Source organism: Taeniopygia guttata, chromosome 20, assembly GCF_048771995.1.
Source record: "Taeniopygia guttata chromosome 20, bTaeGut7.mat, whole genome shotgun sequence".
Lineage (NCBI taxonomy): Eukaryota > Metazoa > Chordata > Aves > Passeriformes > Estrildidae > Taeniopygia > Taeniopygia guttata.
In genome coordinates this window covers 9,641,984-9,662,986 of record NC_133045.1, presented here as the reverse complement: position 1 = coordinate 9,662,986, position 21,003 = coordinate 9,641,984, and the positions used below count along the sequence as shown (strand labels likewise).

The window sequence follows — 21,003 nt, the reverse complement described above, 5'->3', positions numbered from 1 at the left end:
TCCCCAGGGCTGTCCCAGTACAGCAGTGACCCCCGCACGGAGTGGGAGCTCAGCACTTACTCCACGAGGGAACAGGTGCTGGAGGCCGTGAGGAATCTGCGCTACAAGGGTGGCAACACCTTTACAGGTAACTCCACCTGGCAGGGCTCTAACCAGCCACAGTGGGGGAAGCTGTTCCCAGGGGTAATGTGCTCTGTGGGGACTGTGGCCACTGGGGAGCAGAGAGAACAGTAAAGGCATGGGGGTTTTTTGGAAGGCTGTGGCACAACCTCCATCTCTGCCCCTCCCCAGGTCTAGCACTGACCCATGTCCTGGAGCAGAATCTGAAACCAGATGCTGGTGCCCGGCTGGAGGCTGAGAAGTTGGTAATCCTCCTGACCGATGGGAAATCCCAGGATGATGCTAACCTGGCTGCTCAGACCTTGAAAAACCTGGGCATAGAGATATTTGCCATTGGTAAGATCACAGCTATTGATGAGCTGAAGGAAAAAGCCAACCTATTTTTGGTCATCTTCAAATTGAAGGTTATGTTCCCTCAACTTTGACAGAAGCATCCTGAGGCTGTAGAACTGAGGTAGTGGGTGAGACCTCATTACAATGTAACTCAGATGAAAATTAACTCATTTATTCAGCCGAGGCAGTGTCATCAAAGGATATTTTCTTTTTGGAGAAAGTATTCACATGAGAGATTTCACACCTCCCATCTAATGAACTTTGGGAGCCTCAGGGACCACTGCCATGAAAACAATATTCTTAGCTGTGGGATAAGGCAAGAGAACACTGTATTGGGGATGGCAGGAGATCTGTATAATTACTGCCTCTCACAACTTCCCATTTCTCTGAATAACAACATTATCTGCTTTTCACTGTCTGCCAGAAACACCGAGACACAGAATGGCCTTGAGCAGCTCTGGCCTTGAGGTCTGCTGGAGACTGATACACGAGCAATAATGTTGCATAAAAACTCCCATAAAATTGCAATCTCCAAAAGTTTAAGTGCTAATTTATGTTTGGAATATACAAGTGAGGGTTTATTGCATAGGGTTATGCAGATAAGTGGCATTTATCAAGGGAAGAGAGCTGCTGAGCCTCTTTGGACATTGTTAGGGAACCTTGAACTTAGTTCTGAGAAGAAAAATGAGTTGTATTGTGGGGCTTGATCAGCAGAGAGTTAACGAGGATGGGGAGCTGGAGGATGAGGATGGAGGATGCTGCGTGATGGAGAAGTTCTGTTATATAAAAGGGCTGCTTTTTGCTCATCCCTGACTCTGTTGAAATGCAATGTGATGTTCTGACGAACAACAGGCTCTCAGTGGGGAGCGCTGGCACCTCATAAATATAAAATGGTTGTTTGCTCATTCAATCCCTCATCTGTTTATGCCAGCTGCCTCTTGGGTTGAAAACTATCTACCTTTCTGACAGCAAAGCCTGCAAGTGGTGTGGAGGCAGGAAAACAGAAGGAAGATTCCCCAGGCTGTCTCCAGGCCGTTAAAGGCCTTCTGGGCTGAAAGCTCTTCCAGGCTGGGCTGAGGTGGTTGCTGCAGGGATGTTGCTGCAGGAAACACACCACTGTGCCCATGGGGAGGCTGTGCTGGGGGAGCAGGGTGGTGGTGAGCCCCTGTCTGGGATTTCTCAGGCCGGTTCTCTGGCGGCAGGGGTGAAGAACGCGGACGAGGCGGAGCTGCGGCAGGTGGCCTCGGAGCCGCTGGAGCTCAGCGTCTACAACGTGCTGGACTTCCCCCTGCTCAGCTCCCTGGTGGGCAAACTCACACGGGTCCTGTGCGCCAGGATCAAGGAGAGGAGCCACAAGGACACCACAGGTGAAGTGGGGCCTCCCTTCCTGCTGCTCATCATCCTCCTTCCTCTTGGAGGACAAAATCGCCTAGTGACAGCAATTACCATTATAGGGAAAAGGGGCTTCCCTTCGCTCTTCCTTCATCAGAGGGGTAATAAATGTGTTGTATCCATCTCCTTTTCTGAGTTTCTTCCAACCAAAAAAAAGGCAGAAAAATCAGAAGAACTAATATGGAAATATACTAGGGAAAGAGTATGGGGTAAATGTGGAGGTAGGATGAGATGACAAAACATTTATACACTTTTTTTTCTCCACTAAACTTTAAATTATGGATCTCCAAGGCATTTTCAAGTTGAAATCAAGCAGCCATTTATTTCCTTTGCTGGGGAACAGTTTGCATGGTGAAGAGTGTGAAGAACCACTCCACATGTTAGCTTAGATCCTCAGGAGAAATATCATGTACATATTTCTATCTCTTTTTGCTCTCAGATTGACCTAAGCAGAATAGGAACATCTGAATTTCAAACATAATTTTATTTTAATGCTCTGGACATTGAGGTAAATAAATTAATTTATTCTTATTGATTTGTATTTGACATAAACAGACATTTTACAAAGGTGAAGGTTAGGCTGAAGAAAAACTAGCTTCTTCAAAAAGAAACCGAAGTAATTTTTGCTTGGTAATTTTGGCAAATTTTTGTGATTGAGGAATGCAGACTTGTTTTGAAGAATTATTTGCAGCACCCAGAAAAATACACAGCCTGCTCTTTATGGAGTATTTATGTTCTCTGTACAGCCAGTTTTAAAATATTTATTTCAGAGCAGTCTGGAACAGTTTCTGTACTCTATAGGGAAGGAGACTGCAACTTGATTTGAAAAATGTCACTCATATTTATGAGCTGGAAAGTATGTTTGGCACGAGAAGTGTGAATGTAGGAAAATAACTCTGTTTTTAATTTCCTAGGCAGCGCTGTGAAAGACACTCCTGTGAACACAGGTCCCCAGCTCAGCCCAACTGACCTGAAAATATCTGCTGTGACCTCCAAGAGCATGCACTTGGCCTGGAGCCCTCCTCTGAGACCACCAAAGAAATACCGAGTTGTGTATTATCCATCCAAGGGTGGGACCCCCAAAGAGGTGAGACACCTTTCCCTGGACACCTGAGACTGCCACAGCTTCCAGATGGTGGCTGGGAAATTAAGTAGGCTTGGGTGGAAAAAAAGAGGGTGGGAGCGGGACATCAGTTAAGCCAGAGATGAAATTAAATTTACAATGAGATGTAAATGCAATGAGGTAATAGGGTGACAAGATAGGAGATGTTCATTTTTCTCTTAGCCAGTGTTATCCCCTCCCTAAATCATGTGTTTTGACTCAAAGAAGACACTTGGGTACAGCGATCTGTCCAAGGATACTCATCTGTGATGGATATGATTTTAAAAAGCGAATCCAAGTTGTGGATGAATTTCCATTGATTTCATTGAGAGCATGACTAGAATTTTGTGCTTAAGTGTTTGCACAAATCCCAGGCTTAGAGGAGAGGAATCCTTTCTGCCTCTCACCTCTCCGTTTTGGAGAGATTTTAGCTAGCACAAAGCACAGAAGGCAACTGGACTTCGTGTTTCTGGGCACAGATGTGCCACGGAGGAGCCACTCCTGGCCACTTGAGCCATTCCATTGCTGAAGAGCAGCAGCACCTCGCTGCCCTGACAGCCCTGCCTTGTGCTTGCAGGTGGTTTTAGAGGGAGCAGTGTCCTCCCTGCAGCTGTCCAACCTGACGTCGCACACGGAGTACCTGGTGTCGGTGATCCCCGTGTACGACAGCGCCGCGGGCGATGGGCTGAGAGGCGTCACCTCCACACGTAGGTCGTGAGTAGAGAGATCTGTGCTCGTGGCTGGTCTGACCACCTCAGCTTTCTGTATTTCCCAGCTCAAGTTCAGCCTGCTACAGCTCTCTTTATCTTGGAGATGCTCAAAACTCAAGCAGAGAAGACCCTGAGCAAACTGTTTGAGCAGGTGGCTGGGCCAGAGACCTCCAGGGGTCCTTTCCACCTATGTGGAATAGTTTCTATACTCCTACAGAGTATATAGAATATATTCTATACTCCTATAATAGGATTTCTCCTTCCCTATAGAGTGTAGAAACTGTTCCAGACTGCTCTGAAATAAATGTGATAGTAACACACCCTGCTAGCAATATATTGCAGTTCTTTGCTGCTTTTTAAAATTTTAAATCCATGGTCTCCAAGTGAATTAGACTCTCTGTAGCATAGAGACTGTGGTAAATATGGGGTAAGTGCCCACCAGCTTGCAGTAGCTGTTGTAAAGCCAGGTGTCCCCTGGGCTTTGAGTTGTTTCAGACCTCATACACTGAAGGTACCTTTGTGCCTTGTTTTTCTCTTTAGTGCCTTTGTCTCCCCCTCGCTCCCTGCGCGTCTCTGAGCTGAGCCACAACAGTCTGAGGCTGAGCTGGAAAGCAGCCCAGGGAGCCACACACTACCTGGTGCTCTGCTCTGCAGCCCCTGATGGAGCAGAGGACTACACAACAGAGGTAGAGTTTGTGACAATCGTGATAACATTGTTTTTTCTCTGTCTGGGCTGAGTTCAGTGCTAGCTCTAAGCTTTGGCAATTGGTATCATATGGTCAAAGAAAAAAAAAATGTATCAGAATTATTGCCAGAAACAGCTTTCATAAAAGATTTTTTTTTTTCATGGTTTGTCTCAAAACGATTTCTAACTGCAAGGGTTTCATGTGGGAAATTAAGTCAAGGGAGAGATCTGGGGGCCCTGGAAACCAAGGCACTGAATTCACATCCGTGCAGCCCCAAGTGTAATCAGTGTATCCTTGAGGCTATACATAAACATCTTGACTGTGTGCATCTTTAAATGTTAATTGAAAATGTGTTAGGGTGAATTTGCTGACATCTGAAAGCAGACTTACAATACTGGAGATGAATAAAACAATGCTTGATGAATGGAAAAACCTTAGAAACATCTAAGAACCCTTTGTTGTGCATTATAATGACTTATCTGGAGTACCTGTAGGCTGAGGATATGAATTTTAAAAAAACAAAGTGAGTGGGGAGGAACATTTATTGCCTCTTTGACTAAGATTCCCCCTTTGAATGCACAGCAATAGCGACAGGATGGTTTTCAAACCAGAACAATTAATACTCTGCTTTTGTGGGAGTCCAGGGCTTCCCTCTGGCTGCCCTGGCAGGTCTGGGACCCTGGCAGGGGGTCAGGAACCCCCCTGGACAGAGCCCCCAGAGACACTGGCTGTGATCTCTGTCCATGGAAAAGAGTTTTCAATCTTACAGGATGAATCACAGGCTCTGAGTGTTTGATATGAGTAATAATTAAGTGTGGCACGGGTGCAAAAGTAAAATTTTAGGATTCTAGATAAGGGGTCCAAAGGGGACAAGATGGAGGAAATTGGGTGTGTCTTGTCCTTTTTCTCCTTCTTCATGCCCTCCATGTTTCACTGCAGTGTTGGCATTTTTCTGTTGGTTCAGGCTGGGGACACACTGTCCAACGTAGGTGACAGATATTGGCACATTATTGTAAATCCAGCACAGGTAGTTTGTGGTATTTAATGTTTGTAACATCCCACTGAGGGCAGAGCCCCACACGCTGCCCTGCAGGACAGAGCTGCGGCAGGGCAGCAGAACATGTTAGAGATAAACAGAATAAACAACCTTGAAACCAGCACAGACGAATTATGGCTTCTGCTTTGGCAGCAGGGCTGACAGACAGAGACTTTTTATAATGTCTGAATCATCAATATCACAGATTCCGACATGCTTTCAGGGCATAATCATGGGATTTTTATAATATCCAGAACACTTGAAGCAACACCAACATTCAAATTGACATTTCAGCATACTAAAACATTTCCACAGTTACCTGACCTACTCCCTGTAAGAGCGCAATGCTCCAGACCTATGGGATGTCTGCAAAACCAGGATTTAAATGTCCCCATCTTCTTATAAACCGTGCTGCGATGGGTGCAGGCTCCTGGATGTGCTAAAGGCTTTGTGCGGCTGGCAGGAGCGGAGCAGTGCCTGTGCTGCGCTGGCAGCAGATGGCAGCAGCCCGGCTGCTCCGCGGCTCTGGCACAGCGCTGCTGCCAGAGCTTCCCAGGCTGTGAGGAGAGAGGGATGGCAGCTCCTGAATGCCCCCCATGCCAGGCAGAGCAGCAGCAGCAGCGCTTTGGTGTGAGAGCTCTGCAGAGCCGGGTTAGGAGGAGGCGCCGCACATCCCCAAGGGGGTTGTTGGTGTCAGAGCACCTGCCCAGGTGGGGAAGGGACCCGAGAGGGGGAGAATGAGGGGAGACATCATCGAGCTCTGCAGTGTCCTCATGAGGGGAAGGGAAGGCCAGCTCCCATCTCTGCTCTCTGTGACCAGGGACACTGGGAGGGAACCGCTGGAGCTGTGCCCGGGCAGCTTTAGGGGGGATATGAGGGAAGGGTTCTGTACCCACGGGGTGGGTGGGCACGGGATGGTCACAGCAGCAGGGTGACAGAGGTCATTTGTACAACACTCTCAGGCACATGGTGGGGTTCTTGGGGTTTTCCTGTTCAGGAACAGGATTTGGACTCTGCTGATCTGAGTCCCTTCCAGCTTGGGATATTCTGTGATATTCTGATTCTAAGACCATTCTAGACTGGAGATGTCCCCTCAGTGTAACCAAAAGGTCCTCGGTCTGTGTCTCTGTAAGGTCCTGCTGTCTTAAACACATTGGGAGGTTCCCTAGAGCTGAAGGGTACCCTAAACCCCCTCTCTGTTGGCAGGTGAAGGTGACCCAGCCCGAGGTGCTGCTGGAGGGGCTGTCCCCCAGCACTGGGTACTCCGTGGCAGTGTATGCCATGTATGGGGAAGATGCCAGTGATCCAGCCAGCATCCAGGAAACCACCCGTAAGTGCTGCTGCTGCTTCCTGAGCTGTTATTAAACACTCAGGGCAGGAGAGATGTGTTCAGTGAGGTGCTTCCCATATTGTGCATGTGGCTTGTACACATGCTGCCTCTTTTCTGCTGGATCTGAAGAGAATATTGCTCCTCAAGGGGATCTCTAGCAGCAGGGAAAGCTGTGAAAAAGGAGTGGTGTTTCCCTGGTAATAAAGGACCCCTGAAAGAGGGGTTCCTTGAAGTCTTTGTTGTCTAGGGGGAAAAGGTGATCATCTGGCTGTTTCCTCACCTAAATCTGCAGCAGCCCTTCATAGCCTTCCAGATGTGCATGTAGTAGTTGATGCCTCAGGTTTTAGCTTTTATATTTTCCAGATTCTGTACTGCTTTAGTGTGTAGGTCTGAGCTGCATATTAAGAGACAGTAAGCACTCTTCACAGAGTACCTAGACAAAAGAATTCCCTCTCTAGCTGAGGACCAAAGAAAAATGATCCAAATTTGAGGCCCAAGAGCATAAACAACGATGGACTGAAGAGAGAAAAATAAGGATGGGACTTCATAAGCCAAGCCTATAATTGGACAATGAACTCCAATATGCAAATGGAGCAGAACTTATAAAAGTGAGAGATCTCATGAGCAGTCATACATTTTGTGACCATTTTGGTTCACCTTGGGTGCAGCCCTGGCTGGGCTCTTGTTCTGCCCAAGGTGGATCCATGAAGGAGATCCTTTTAATAAATCCCTGCTTTATTCTTTAGCTCCATCAAGTCTCTGTTCTAGGTCAGCCTTCACAAGGCATCACAGTGAATAAAGGGAATATTTTCCTGCATAATAAACGAGCCTCTTAGTTCAAGTGGGATCATCTAGGAGCAGCAGGAGGCAGCGGGTGGCATTTCCTCTGTGCAGGCCTGGAAAGGCTGGGAGCACTGTCACTAACTGTTGTTGCAGTGGCCTTGAGTCCCCCCAGGTACCTGAGCTTCTCGGAGCTGAGCCACGCGTCCGTGCGGGTCAGCTGGGAGCCCGCAGCCCCGGCCGTGCGCGCCCACCACCTCACCTATGTCTCTAGCAGAGGGGGCAACGCTGGCCAGGTGAGTCCTCAAGGGCTGGGGGGAGGAAAAGAAACTTGGGAAGTTGGATAACGCCCTGTTCTCCTTCAGCTAAGTGGTTCAGGGAGCGCCTGTGTGCTGGCAGAGTTTTAACTCTGAAATGGGCACTTTTGCTGCAGTTATCACCACATGCTGCCCTCTGTGCAGCTGTACCCTCTAGAATCACAGGATGGTTTGTGTTGGAAGGGACATCCATAGCCATCTAGTCCAACTCCCCTGCAGTGAGAAGGGACATCTTCATCTACATCAGGTTGCTCAGATCCCCATCCAATCTGGCCCTGAATGTTTCCAGGGATGGGGCATCCACCACCTCTCTGGGTAACCTGTGCCAGTGTTGCACCACCTTTGTTGTAGAAGTCTTCCTATACCTCATCTAAATCTACCTTTTTTAGTTTAAAGCCAGGAGCCCTTGTCTTATAGCATCAGGCCTTGCTAAAAAAGTCTGTTCCCATCTTTCCTATAAGCTCCCTTTAAATGCTGAAAGGCAGCAATAATCTGTGTCTTTTTCTTCAGGCTGAACAAGGCCAGGTGTCTCAGCCTGTCTCTCACAGTACTCACACAACTCCCCCACTGCAGGTGGAAGTTCCTGGCACTGCAACATCCACTGTCCTGAGACCTCTGTCCTCCCTCACGCAATACTTCATCAGTGTCAGGTCTACTTATGATGAAGGGGACTCCTTTCCAATTACTGGCAATGTCACCACCTGTAAGTAAGGAACAGAAATACTTCTGGCCTCGGTGAGAGGTGACAAAGTTGGCTCGTGTGCCTCTGAACTCGGATGTTTTGCAGACTGGCCCCAGCAGCTCGTGGCCAAAGCTCTTGCACAGAGCACAGATGGTTGCTGTTCTGTGTGTGTGGAATATGTCCAACTGTGTTATGCTCAAAATGAGGTGGAAGGGATAAAAAAAAGAAGCAAATGAAGAGAAGCATGATGTATCACTAACCCCTGCATCCTTGAGAGCCCTCCTAGCCTTCTCCCCTTTACAAAACTGATGAGATATGTATGCTCTCCATAAACCAGATAACCTGTCATAATTAGGGCTTTAAAAATAATTTACCCCTGTCTGTCCTGATGACTGTTGTCATATGGGTCTGAAGAAGCGACAGACAGGCTGGTCTCAGACATCTGCTTGGTTGATGTTTTGCTCCCCAGCCATCTGCTCCCCACCTTGGCTGTGACAGGGTGCTGTCAGAGCCTGCACTTCAGCTCCTGTTCCTTGTGCACCCCTCAGTGAAGGTCCCCCCTCCTCGGGCTCTGAAGGTCACTGAACTCTCCGGGAACAGCCTCCGCCTGCAGTGGGAAGCTGTCGCTGCCTCGGATGTGGTTGTCTATCAGATCAAGTGGAGCACAGCCAGTGGAGAGAAGCCTCAGGAGGTATGAGCCTGCACACAGCTCTGGGCAGGCTGGGCTGGCTCTGGGCTCACCTGCTGGAGTGGCAGAGAGCTGTGCAAAAGTATTCAGGGAAGTGCACTCCAGCAATTGAACAGCTCAGCAGGATCCCCCCTGGGTCTGGCTTTCAGTGCAGCAGTCACCTTGGGGGCTGGAAGGAGGAGGGTCAGCAGGGCAGAGTCCTACAGGCTCTGGGAAGATTGCAGAAGTGTTCTGGGAAACCTCAAGGATGAAATTTAATAGGGACAAGCAGAAAGTATTAAGCTTAGGCAGGAATAATTAACCATAGGTATACAGGATGTAGAACAAACAGCTAAGAAGCAATTCAGTAGAAAAAGATCTGGGGTTGCAGAGGATCACCAGTCCCCAATGTCAAGATGTTGTGGATAAGAAAAAGAAAATACTCAAGTGTTTATAGCTGGAGGTATTGCCTCTAAGAAGGTGAAGCATTTTCTCTTCTCCTCACTGCTAGGAAGCACTGATACTTTCGGGATACTGCTCTTTGGGAAGGATGAGGTCCAAGTAAGGAGCAAACAGAGGAGAATGACAAGAGACAGAGCTGGTGCAGGTGTGGCAGGGATGGAGAAGGTGCCCTCTTCCATCTGAAGCCCCTATTTTCAGTATGAGATCAAACAGCACTTTAAATCTAGGCTCAATACCCAAGTCTTTCCTGCAATGAGTGAGACCAAACACGTTCTATTTGGGCTGGAACAGAGGGCTACTGTCCCCAGCTCCCCTAGAAGGGACTCTGTGCTGCAGGCAGGCACTGCCTTGTGTCAGAGCTCTGTGCTGTGGTGCTGCAGGAGCTCTGATCCTGACTGGGCTGCCATGCACAGGCATCTGCTCTGCATTACTCACAGCTGGAATTTTGCCTTTGCCTGCACGTGTGCAACCCCAAACAAACCAACTGGTTTTCGTTTGGAACCCCCAAACAAACACCAGCTGGTGCTAACTCATTTGTGCCTAGGGACAATCTGTGGGCCGGGTGCCTGGGTGGCACGAACCCGCCTGGGGATTCCTGGCAGTGGGGCTGACTCCTCTCCTCTCCTCCTGCAGCTCTCCCTGGCTGGAAATGTGGCCACAGCCATCCTGCCTGGCCTGCAGAAGAACACTGACTACAAAATCTCCATCTGGGCCTACTACAAAGATGGTGCTCGAAGCGACACCGTTTCTGTTCACCACAGGACCAGTAAGTGCCCAGAGCTGCAGCCACAGCCCAGGGATGGCAAACAGGGCGTGGGATCCCTCACACCTGCAGCTCAGGCTGGTCACCTCCAGCTCTGAAAACACAAACCCAAATGTCTGAAAAAAGCTAGAGATATTTAGGTTTTCTGTCCGAAAATGTTTTCAATCTGTCCTGAGAATGAGGGGCTGGACAATCACGTCAGGCTGGTGCACAGATGATAACCTCTAGGTTCCATGTAAAATACACTTCACAGAATCACACAGAATCACAGAATAATGAGGTTGGAAGAGACCTCTAAGATTATCAAGTCCAACCTATGCCCTAACACCACAACTAGACTATAGCACCAAGTGCCAAGTCCAGTCTTTTTTTAAACATATCCAGAGATGGTGATTCCACCACCTCCCTAGGAAGACAATTCCAGTATTTTATTATTCTTTCAGTGAAAAATTTTTTCCTAATTCCCTGACGTATCTTGAGACTGTGTCCTCTTGTTTCATCCCACTCCTGCCTCAGTGTAGTGCATGGATGGAAATGAATTCTGAGGATGTCCAGCTGAACATGTCCCTGTGCTGCCTAAGGGATGGTTCTTGTTAATGAAATATTGCCTGAAGGGAGGGTGAGGCTTTCCTGGGCTCTGTCATTGCTGAGCTGTGCCTCACTGAGGGCATTTACAAATTTGGGAGGCAATCCTGCAGGCACACTCTGCCTTGGAAGCATTGTCTAAATCTGGCTTTGTACAGGCAGGATATGAGGTTAAAAAGTGGCACTCACACAGGTCCTGGTAATTAATATTGCCTGTAAAATGGCTTTGCTGGTAGTGAATGGAGCACTTCAACACCAGCAGTCCTCTCTCCCCTCTCAGATCTCATCCTCCTCTGCAGAATAAACTCATTTAGGCTGATGTTGAGCTGATGAAGCTTGAAGTAAATGGTAATCTTGGAATAAGAAGCTCAGATTTTATTAATAATAAATAATAAAACCATTTTTTATAGGAAGCTACCTCAGACAAGTACCTTGGCACTCCATACTGACAAAAGAAAAAAGAAAAGCAAGCATCCTACTGATATATGATGACAAGAGGACAATTAGAGCTGTTTGGAGGCTGTAGGAAAATTAATTACTATGTTTTAAGCTATGAATTATGAAGTGTCAGAGGAGCTCTCTCAGCCCAACAAAATGACACGTGACGGTGCCCTTCTAGGCACATTTGCACAAGGCAGTCCTTGCTGCTGCTGGCACCCCAGCAGGGCAGGGAAAGCAATTTGATTTCTGTTTGTCAGCTGCTGTCCTTGTGCAGGACCCTTGGGAATTGTCAGGCTCTGCCTTCTGCATGAAGAAAATAGAATTCTCCAGAAATCCAGGTGTGCAGCTGGGCAGCCAGCACAGGGCTCAGTGCCTGGTGCTGCTGGTCCCTTTGCAGGAGCACTCAGGACACTGCCACACTCCTCCCAGACAATATTTACACATGAAATCAATGGTTTTGATGCTAATTCTTTTCTAGTGTTTAAAGTAAGAAGTGGCACAGAAGGGAGGGGCTGGGGATTTCCAGAGCTGCTCCAGGGCAGGTCAGGGGAAACCTGGGAATGCCAGAAAATTGCTGAAGGCTTGAGCAACAAGTGGATGGGATGATGAGGCACTAGGCAGGACTCTGGGAACTCCTGGGATAGGGTTATATTTCAAATCTGCAGTGTTTCAAGCAGAAGCTGCCACCCTGTACTGTGCCTGGTCAGGATGTCCAGTGGTGTTAGTCTACCATCAGAGCTGGTTCTCACAACTCATTCAGACACAGCACGGAAATCTCTGATGTTATCTGAAAACCCAGACCTCTGGGTCTGATTTTTGAGCTCTCTTCTCCTTAATTTTCATTATGACATGGAATTCTGAGGGCTGACACAGTGATGAAAGCTCCCTGGGTCTCCTCAGGATGGCAGACTTTGTGTTGCCAGGTGGTGAACAGCATTGATCAGGCTGTGCTGAACAACACCAAAAGTGTGTGCTAGGGGAGGTTGTGGGAGGGAGGAAGTGCTTTCTTTTGCTTTTATCATTGCTTTTCTTTTTTCCCCTCTCTTGGCAACATCCCTTTTTGTAAGGATAGGTCAAGTCATGAAGTTTCTCTTAAAAATGTCTTGGTAGAATTTCCAAGAAATGCTGAAGTTTAAGGGCAAGGACTGAAGTGAAACTCAGCAGGAACAGGTAACACAAGATCCTCTCCCTGTCCTTCAGCCTCCCTGGAGTACTTTCTTCTTTGAAGGTCAAGGGAAAAAATTGCCAGGTCTCTTTGCCTATGGTTCTGTGAAATGGAAGCAAGTTTTGCCCCTGGGGTGAGGGAAAAACACCAAGTTCATTTTATTCAGGGCCAGTAGTGCCTCTTGTCTCACCTGAAACACCCATTTTGAGACCAAATATATTGCATTCATGGGACCCTGCAGACACCAATCCCTCACAAAATATAGGTCACCAGAAACAACATCCTCCTATAAAAACCAACAACATTCATCACTGTGATGTATCATTTGGAAGGACTGGGATGAGGCCACTCGTCTTTCTGGTAGGAGAAAAAGTTGTTTCAAAGTTATGGTTTGAGATTTGTTATTTTATGAATTCAAAAACAGTGAGTAACCTTAGCTGGAAAAGAAAATTTGGAGACATTGTTATGGTACAGGTCCCTTCTTGTCTTGGAGATATTGGATTTTTTAAAATTGTTTGTTTTGACTAGAGGAAAGAAAAAAGTTTGGGATTATTTTCAGTAACCCAGTTAGCAAACTTTTCCCTGCAGACTTTCCAAGAGGCAGAGCAGAAACAAAAGCATGCTGATGTATTTCCCACAGACAACAAAATTGTCAAAATGTGCTGCTTACCCACAGTTCTGATGTTTCTTTTTTTCCCTGTTCTATTTAGACTGAATTCTCATTTGAGTTGAGCTCTCCTTTCAGTCTGTTTTATAAATTGTCAAGTGTAGCAAAGGCCTTATCCTTGACCAAAGGCTTTCACAGGGATCACTTGTCATACTAATAAACAACCTTGGTGGTACTTCAAACACAAACCTTCCGAGCAAGCCCAGGGAGTGCAGATGATGCTTTCCTGAAGGAATCTGCTGGGACAAGGAGGTGTTAGTGAATGGTGATTATTGGAAAATGCTGGAAGGGGTGGCTTTGGTCCTGCTGAGAATCAGACAAGGACTTTCTTTTGTGCTGAGGGAGAGTTCTTTCATCCAGGCTGGGGAAAAAGAACCTGAGCAAAAGAAAAGAGGCCCTTGATAATCCTGAAGGACAAGGAGAGGGCAGTTTGGATGGGAAATGATGCTAAAACAGGGCTGAGCCACCTTGGTTGGCTTTGCACTGAAATGTTTTACATTGTGTGCCCTGCTCCTCCAGCTAAGCTGTGGGGAAATCTCTTTTTCCAGCTCCTCAGTGAGCTCTTCCTAGCAGAGTGTGCACGGCAAATAAAAGAGATTAAAATGTGGGCATGAAGCTTCAAGCCATGGCAGGAAAACACACGGCTTTAGTTAATATATAATAATCATTGCAGGTGAGCATTTGGATGGAGTGAGGCCCTGAGTTTTATTCTTATTTGAGTATTTGTGTGCCTGTGATTCTGAGAGCAGGCAGGGATTGCTCCTGGAGGAGCAGAGGCTGAAGAGGCAAACAAAGACACAGATGCTGGCAGAGATGCTTCTATCCTCCAGGGCAGCTTCAGGAGGTGGCCTGTCCCCTGTCAGATCCATGCCATCAAATTCTGCCAGGCCTGAGGGCTTTCCAGAACAAACCTGACTCTAAAGACTTCCCCTAACTCTCCCTTTAAAGTCCACTTAAGCCTTCTCCCCTTACCTCAGGTGAAGGAAATAGCCAGTGCAGGCAGCCAAGATACATCACTGACTAATAAAAAAGCTGCTGAAGTGACTTTATTCTTGTTTTCTTCTCTGCTTTACCTCGTGGTGGTGCACAGCAACACCTCCAGCCTGATTCAGCTGCTGCAATCTCAGCTCAGCCTCAGTAAAAGTAAGCTCATTTTATAAACAAAAGGGAAGGAGGATCAATGAAGATGCAAATGATCTTCACTCAACCTGTGCTTTGAGGTCACCCCAGGCTTTGCTGGGTGGGCAGAACATCCTTACAGGAAAAGTGCAGAATACAAACCTCATCACCTTAGTGTGTATCTTTGACTGTCTTTAGGGCTCACCCATCATTTTTAGTGTCTTCTGAATAAATTCTTCTTTTTCTCTGCCCAGAACTTCTGTGTCTTCACACCAGCATGAGTTCAAGGACAGACAAATGACTTTATGCTTGGAAACAAGCCCCAGGAGCAGATGACCCCATGTTCTTGAGCCTTTTTTTGACCTGATTTCGCCCTCTCTGCCTTTCCCTTCCTCCCTCTCAACCTCTGCTCAGAGAAATCCCTCCAGCATAAGAGCCTCTGTCATCAGATCCAGTTTGCTGCACAGCAGGACCCCAGGGAAAGAAATGCACTTATGTAATTAAAAATTGCTCAGCTATGGTCTCTGGCAAACCCTTTTCTGGTTGTCTGGCTCAGCCCATCACCTGTTTGGAATCCATCCAGCCATCCTAGGACAGGGCCAGAGAAGAGGGGGTAGCTCAGGCACTGTGTGTGACCCATTCCAGGGCTATGGGTGTTGATGTCAGAAGCTCTAGACAGAACTCTGGTGTGCTGGATGCTCTGGGCATTTTTTTTTTTTTAGAGTAACTTTAAAACAGAAAAAGCTGAAAAAAAAATTAGAAATGATGATGGATTAACTCTGATGTGTGATCCAGGTTTAATTGCCAGTAAAGCTGCTTGTCCAGCTTGATGAAACTCAGTTCCAGTTCAAGCAGCCTTGGTGTTTGTTCATGATGTGCACAATGGGTCTCTTTGCCTTGTGCTTCCAGGACTTTTTCACCTCTGCAAGAATTTTTCCCATGTCCTAGGCTTGGAATTGCTGAATATTTGAGTTGTGGTGTGTTGTAGCTGGGCAATCCCCATCCCTCCAGAATTTTTCTCCCCTCTTGCCTGGGTGCTTGTGGCTGCCCTGAGTGCTGGTTACCTGCACAGCAGAGAGCTGAGGCGTTCAGAAATGGGCCTGGAAGCAAACACTGCTGGCTCCATTTGCAGAGATTCCTCCCTGCTTTTTGTGCTGCTCACCTCCCATCCCTGTCACAGATTCCCGGAGCCCACCCACCAACCTCTTCATCGACTCCGAGACCCCCAGCAGCCTCCAGGTGCACTGGACCCCTCCTGACGGCCGAGTTCAGCACTACAAAATCACCTACAGCCCTGTTTCTGATGCTGCTGCCCAGCAAACTGTGAGTGTCCAGCTCCTTTGTGGGACAGACACCGGGCCAGAGGCCCATGGGGACAATATGACCAGAGGAGCTCTGCTCATTCCAGTCAGGGTTAGGATATCGGGGCTCAAATCCAAATCTCTCCTTGCTGATGTGTTGCTTTGTAAACAGACCTCCAAGGCTCTTTTGTAATTAAGATATTTTTCTCCATCAAAGCCACCAATAACACAGCTTTCTCTACTCCCTGAACTGGGGAGGGAATTCTTGGAAGGCAGAGGGGTGGGAGATAAGCCCCTCTGGCTTATGGAGGTTAAATATAATTCTTTTAAAAGATTCCCTACTTAAACAGCCTGATAATCCTGTTATAAGGCACTTCTGCTGCATTTCCGTGGGGAATAGTGGGGTATTTATATGGGAAAATGCTTTTCCTCTGGCCATTGCTAGTCCAACAGCAACACACAGCCAAACCTCGTGGGCTGAGCCGAGCAGGAATGCTGGAATGAGAGCTGGAATGAGAACCCCAAACATTGGGATCTTTTCTTCCCCCATTGCAGATCATGGCTCCTGGCAAAAGCAGCAGTGTGACCCTGCAGTCCCTGCTGCCTGACCGAGCCTACAAGGTGACCATTTCTGCCATCCACTACACGGGAGAGAGCCAGAGCAGCTCCACGACGGGCCGGACAGGTACAGGGCTCCTCCATCTGTCACCTCCAGGCCACCTCTGCTGGGACAATAATGGCCTTACTTGCACTGGGCTCTGCCTGGAGCCAGGGGTTTGCTCAGCAATAGAATATGAGCCTTGAAAAGTGAAAATCCTGCCCCAATTTTTGTACTCCTGCGAGTTATTGACAATTCTGGGATGAGTGGGGAAGGCTGGCATTCCTTTGAGTTTCCAGCTTGTCATCACAATCTTGAATAACAGAGCTCAGGCATGGACTCAAGTTGGGCCAGGAGAGGTTCAGGTCAGATATTAGGAAACATTTCTTCACTGAAAGAGTGGTTAATTGTTGGAAAATGCTCTCCAGGGAAGTGGTGGAGTCACCCTCCCTGGAAGTGTTAAAAACCGAGCAGATGTGGCCCTTTCTGATGTGGCTGAGTGGGTGTGGTGGGTTTTGGTCAAAGGTTGGACTTGATGGTCTTTCAGGTCTTTTCCAACTTTCTGATTCTATGTTTGGTTTCTCTTTCAGCTCCAGTGCTGTCTAAATTCCCTTCCATCCGAGGATTCATCCCACCTAAAGCAGAGGGTAAATCATCTCCTCCAAAGCCCTGCTTTGCTCTTGGTTTGTAATTCAGGAGCAAACAGCACAGTGTGGGCTCTGCAGAGCAGCAGGAGCTCCATCAGCTCTTGACAGGTGCCCTTGGGGACAGCCCAGGGACAAGCAGAAACCACAGAACTTCTTAACAACAGGCTCAGTAAAGAGACCAATTGTATTTTAGAGCTTTTCTGCACAACTTGACCAAAATGTAGTGCAGGGAAGTGTGACATGTTTTAAATTAAAATTCCCTGTAAAGTCCCTTATTAAATTTAATGAGCATATGCTCTCATAGCTGATAGAAAGCAAGCTATGAAATGGATTAGTGAGAAATGTTGAATTAATGGGGTTATAAAAAGTTTTTAATAAGTAAATATCACAATGCAGATATTGTGGCACTGCTGGCTTTTCCTGACTATTTGAAACTGTTCCAAGCTAAATATCAGATTTAAATTTTATTGAGTGAAGTCAAGATTGAAGAATGAGGCAGCTTAGATGTAAAAAAAATTAGTTTATAGCCAACAAAGGACAAAGCAGATTCAGTTTTCAAGTGTTATTGAGGTGTTCAGATCACACTGGAAAAGTCTTTTGAACTTTCAAGCAGAAAACAACCTCTCAAAAGGCTGATGAGTCACCTTGTAGAATTTAATATAGCTGTTTGGCTATGATAACTGAAAAGACAATGGAAGAAATACTAAATTCTTTATGTTATATAAAGTTGGGGTTTTTTTGGGTTTTTGTTTTTTTGAAGAAGGAGATACAATATGTAACAATGCTGGGAAAACAGTTGGATGTGCAATAAAAACCCCAATATTGATATATAACCAAATTATTGAGAGAAATGATCTGATGTTGGAGGAGTGAGTGTTCATTGAACAGTGAATAACTGCATTGGGCTGGGATTTGGAGAGAAAAACAAAAACCAAAGGAAATAACAAGACAGCAGGAATCTTAGGCTGGAAAATCTAGGGAAGAATCTTCAAAGCAGAAGGGAAACTGCCAGTGTCAGGGATCCTTGCCCTGACTCTGAGAGGCTTCACACAAGCTGAGCATTGCCTGATCAAAGAGCAGTGAGCAATCCCAGCGCTGCCAGCTGGGAACCAGCAGAGAATTGCCAGGGATGGAAGCAAGAGGGACTCTGGGGCCTGGGCAAGGGTCAGAATGAGCTCACTGACTCCCAGACAAAGTCAGATACCTGGAAAATGGGCAAGTTTACAGCTTTCTTGGGATAATTTCGTTTTTGCTTTGCATTCACCATGCTTCAGTTCTGACAGAGCTGGAGAGGGACTTGTACAAGGGTGTGGAGTGATAGAAAGAGGATGTATGGCTTCAAACTGACAAAGAGCCAAATGTTTGGATTAGATATCAGGAAGAAATTCTTCCCTGTGAGGGTGGTGAGGCCCTGGCACAGGTGCCCAGCGAAGCTGTGGCTGCCTGGAATCCAAGGATCCCTGGAAGTTCCCAATGCCAGGTTGGATGGAGCTTGGAGCAACCTGGGATAGTGGAAGGTGTCCCTGCCTATAGCAGAGTGTAGAATAAGACGAATTTAAGGTGCCTTCCAACCCAAACCATTCTCTAAGATTTAGAAAAGTTGGTTTCTGGAAGGAGAAGGGAAAGAGCAGTGTATAGGCTGAAGATCCTGCATGGAAGGGCTGTCAGGCTCAGCATTGCAAGGCTCAAGATTCAGAAACTGAGTTTTTAATGGATTTCCATAGATCCCTTCAATAGTTTACACCCAATTCTACAGGAATTATGGTATATAAAAAATTAAGCATCTGTTGGAACAAAAGAGGTCACAGCACCTTTGAGGTTTAAATCCTGGCTTTAGTGGTCCCATGGCTATCAGAGTCATAGGTTTAGGTGCCCTTTCTTCACCATGAGGAATGGCATTGAAACTCTTACAGGCCTGGAAATCTCATGTCTTTTGGGGCAAGTAAGTCACCTCCTTTAAAGGTTTTGCACATTTTACAAAAGCTTGGCTGCTGCTGAGGTAAGAAATGGCATTGATGGAAGAAAGGCAAGGCCATGCTGAAACCTCAGTACAATGATCTCTTAGATTCCATTATCCTGGTGACTGAGAAATGCCCTTGTGAAACAGCCCATCCTGCTGAGTGTCCTTGATTTTCAGGGACATTTCTCATTTTGCATCAAGCATTCCCTTTGTCCAGCTCCATCTGGCACCCATGGCCTGGGATTTACGTGGCAGCAGAGGATTGAAAATAGCATTCATGAGCTGTTTGCTAAAACACCCCTTCACCTGAGCCTTTAAAGAGAGTGCTCACAGCCCTGGTGCCTCGTGGTTCAGCTTCACATTCCCATCTCTTCTCTGGTCTTGCTTTTTATCCTGTGGCATCTCAGAGGATTCATCAAGAGGATTTCTGAAAGACAAACTGCAAAAATTTTCAAAACTCTCCATGCTTTCTGAAAGAAATCAAAAGCCAGACTCTCAAATTGAGATACATTTTTTGCTGTGTGTATTTTTAATTGCAGGTACAAAATTTGAAAGTGCATATATTTTTATTTTACCACACTACTAAGGCACTGTTAAAAGAAAAAGAAATGTTTGATGTCTGTTAAAAAAAAAAAAAAACAAACTTGCCAAAATGATGCTCTCTTGTATTGCATATCATCAGGTGCCAGCTGAGTTAGTCAAAAGAAAGTGATCACGGAGATGTTTGATGATGAAAGACACTATTTTTATTTTGGTGATAGGCAAGCCAGGAAACAACTTTTATGTTTGCATAAAAATAATTTCTCTCCTTCTCCATATATATATAAACAAGGTTAAAGTCCAAGCTCTGAATGAAGCTGCAGGATATTATAAGTTTTGCTATGTTTTTGCTTTGCTCTGTCTAAAGGAACTGTGTTCATTTTGCTTCCATAATACCCTGCTGCCTTTTTTTTCCCTCTAATATTTTTCCCCTTTTATTCTTTCACAGCCTGCCCCACCATCACCTCCACGGAAGGTTCCATAAGAGGTACAGTAGCAGATCCAAGCCCTGGTGCTGCTGGGCTGTGACTGAAAACACTGAAAACACTGCCTGGTCTTGATCTGGAGACATATGCAAGAGCTGAGTGTGGGGAAAGTGTCCCAAGGAAAAGGGGAGAAGTCTGAGAGCCAAAAGTGGAACTTATCTTTTATCAGGTAGAAGGGTATTTTGCAGTAGCTGAGTTGTGCTCTGCTGCTCCACCAGCTCCTGCTCTTGGCTGTTTGTGCTTAACACCAGGATTTTCACCAGCCTTCAGGAGGTGAAGCTGCAAACAGCCCTTGAATTCCAAGAGGATTTGAATTCCACACTCCCAAAGGCTCCTCAGATTATCAAACTCCAAACCTCTCAGTCTGTCCCTGGGATCTCCTGTGCATCCTCCAGAGGAGGTCTCGCTGCCCGAGGAGCTCTCTGCTCTCAGGCTGCACGGATTTTGCTGGGGCAGGAATTTCTCCTCCCACCTGTCTGTGCCATGAGAGCTGATCCTGCTGTTGGGTCTGTTGCAAGTGTTTCTTTCAGTGAAAGCAGTAAATTCTGCTTAGAAAGGGGTATCACCTCCTTCCCAGAGGGTTCTGAGTTGCAGGTGAGCTGAGGGACCGGCTGCAGTTCTCAGGTCTGGTTACTCCACGGCTGAGTCACTTCACCTTGCCCGAGGCCAGGTTGGATGTGGCCCTGAGCAAACTGATCTTGCAGGTAACATCCCTGCCCGTGGAACTAGATGATCTTTAAGGTCCCTTCCAACTCAAGCTGTTCTATGATTCCATGACTCTGTGAGAATAATGGGATTATATTTCAATATGTTTTTAATTGTGACTCAAGCCTTCTCTTCCTGAGCATTTTAAAGGAAGCCTCAGTATCAGAAGCTCCATACCAGAGATAAATGGCCCTCAAGTAGGTCATTTATTTTGGCAAACTCCCTTGTACTGCTGGGATATGAAAAAATAATGAAATAAAAGCACCCTGGGCCAGCCCCCAGGTGAGATAAAAACTCGAGCCAAGAAATTGCAGAAACTTGTGAATGGTGAAGGGGTGAGGGAATCCAGACTGAAACCACCACACTGAAATTAAGCCCTTCCATTTGCTCAAGAAAAAACCATCTCCTTC

At 46.7% G+C, this 21,003-nt stretch overlaps 1 protein-coding gene across 1 annotated transcript in view; it reads left to right on the top strand.

Annotated features, from left to right (window-relative positions):
• COL20A1 (collagen type XX alpha 1 chain) overlaps positions 1 to 21,003 on the top strand; it is a 51,796-nt gene that overhangs the window by 11,770 nt on the left and 19,023 nt on the right. Inside the window, exons 8-22 of the mRNA XM_030288728.4 lie at positions 8 to 127; positions 292 to 456; positions 1,656 to 1,820; positions 2,760 to 2,932; positions 3,525 to 3,654; positions 4,198 to 4,343; positions 6,586 to 6,709; positions 7,646 to 7,785; positions 8,380 to 8,509; positions 9,037 to 9,179; positions 10,251 to 10,383; positions 15,538 to 15,680; positions 16,214 to 16,343; positions 16,847 to 16,903; positions 19,852 to 19,890. Coding sequence (XP_030144588.4) covers positions 8 to 127; positions 292 to 456; positions 1,656 to 1,820; positions 2,760 to 2,932; positions 3,525 to 3,654; positions 4,198 to 4,343; positions 6,586 to 6,709; positions 7,646 to 7,785; positions 8,380 to 8,509; positions 9,037 to 9,179; positions 10,251 to 10,383; positions 15,538 to 15,680; positions 16,214 to 16,343; positions 16,847 to 16,903; positions 19,852 to 19,890 — 1,938 coding nt within the window. The remainder of the gene's footprint in view (positions 1 to 7; positions 128 to 291; positions 457 to 1,655; positions 1,821 to 2,759; positions 2,933 to 3,524; positions 3,655 to 4,197; positions 4,344 to 6,585; positions 6,710 to 7,645; positions 7,786 to 8,379; positions 8,510 to 9,036; positions 9,180 to 10,250; positions 10,384 to 15,537; positions 15,681 to 16,213; positions 16,344 to 16,846; positions 16,904 to 19,851; positions 19,891 to 21,003) is intronic.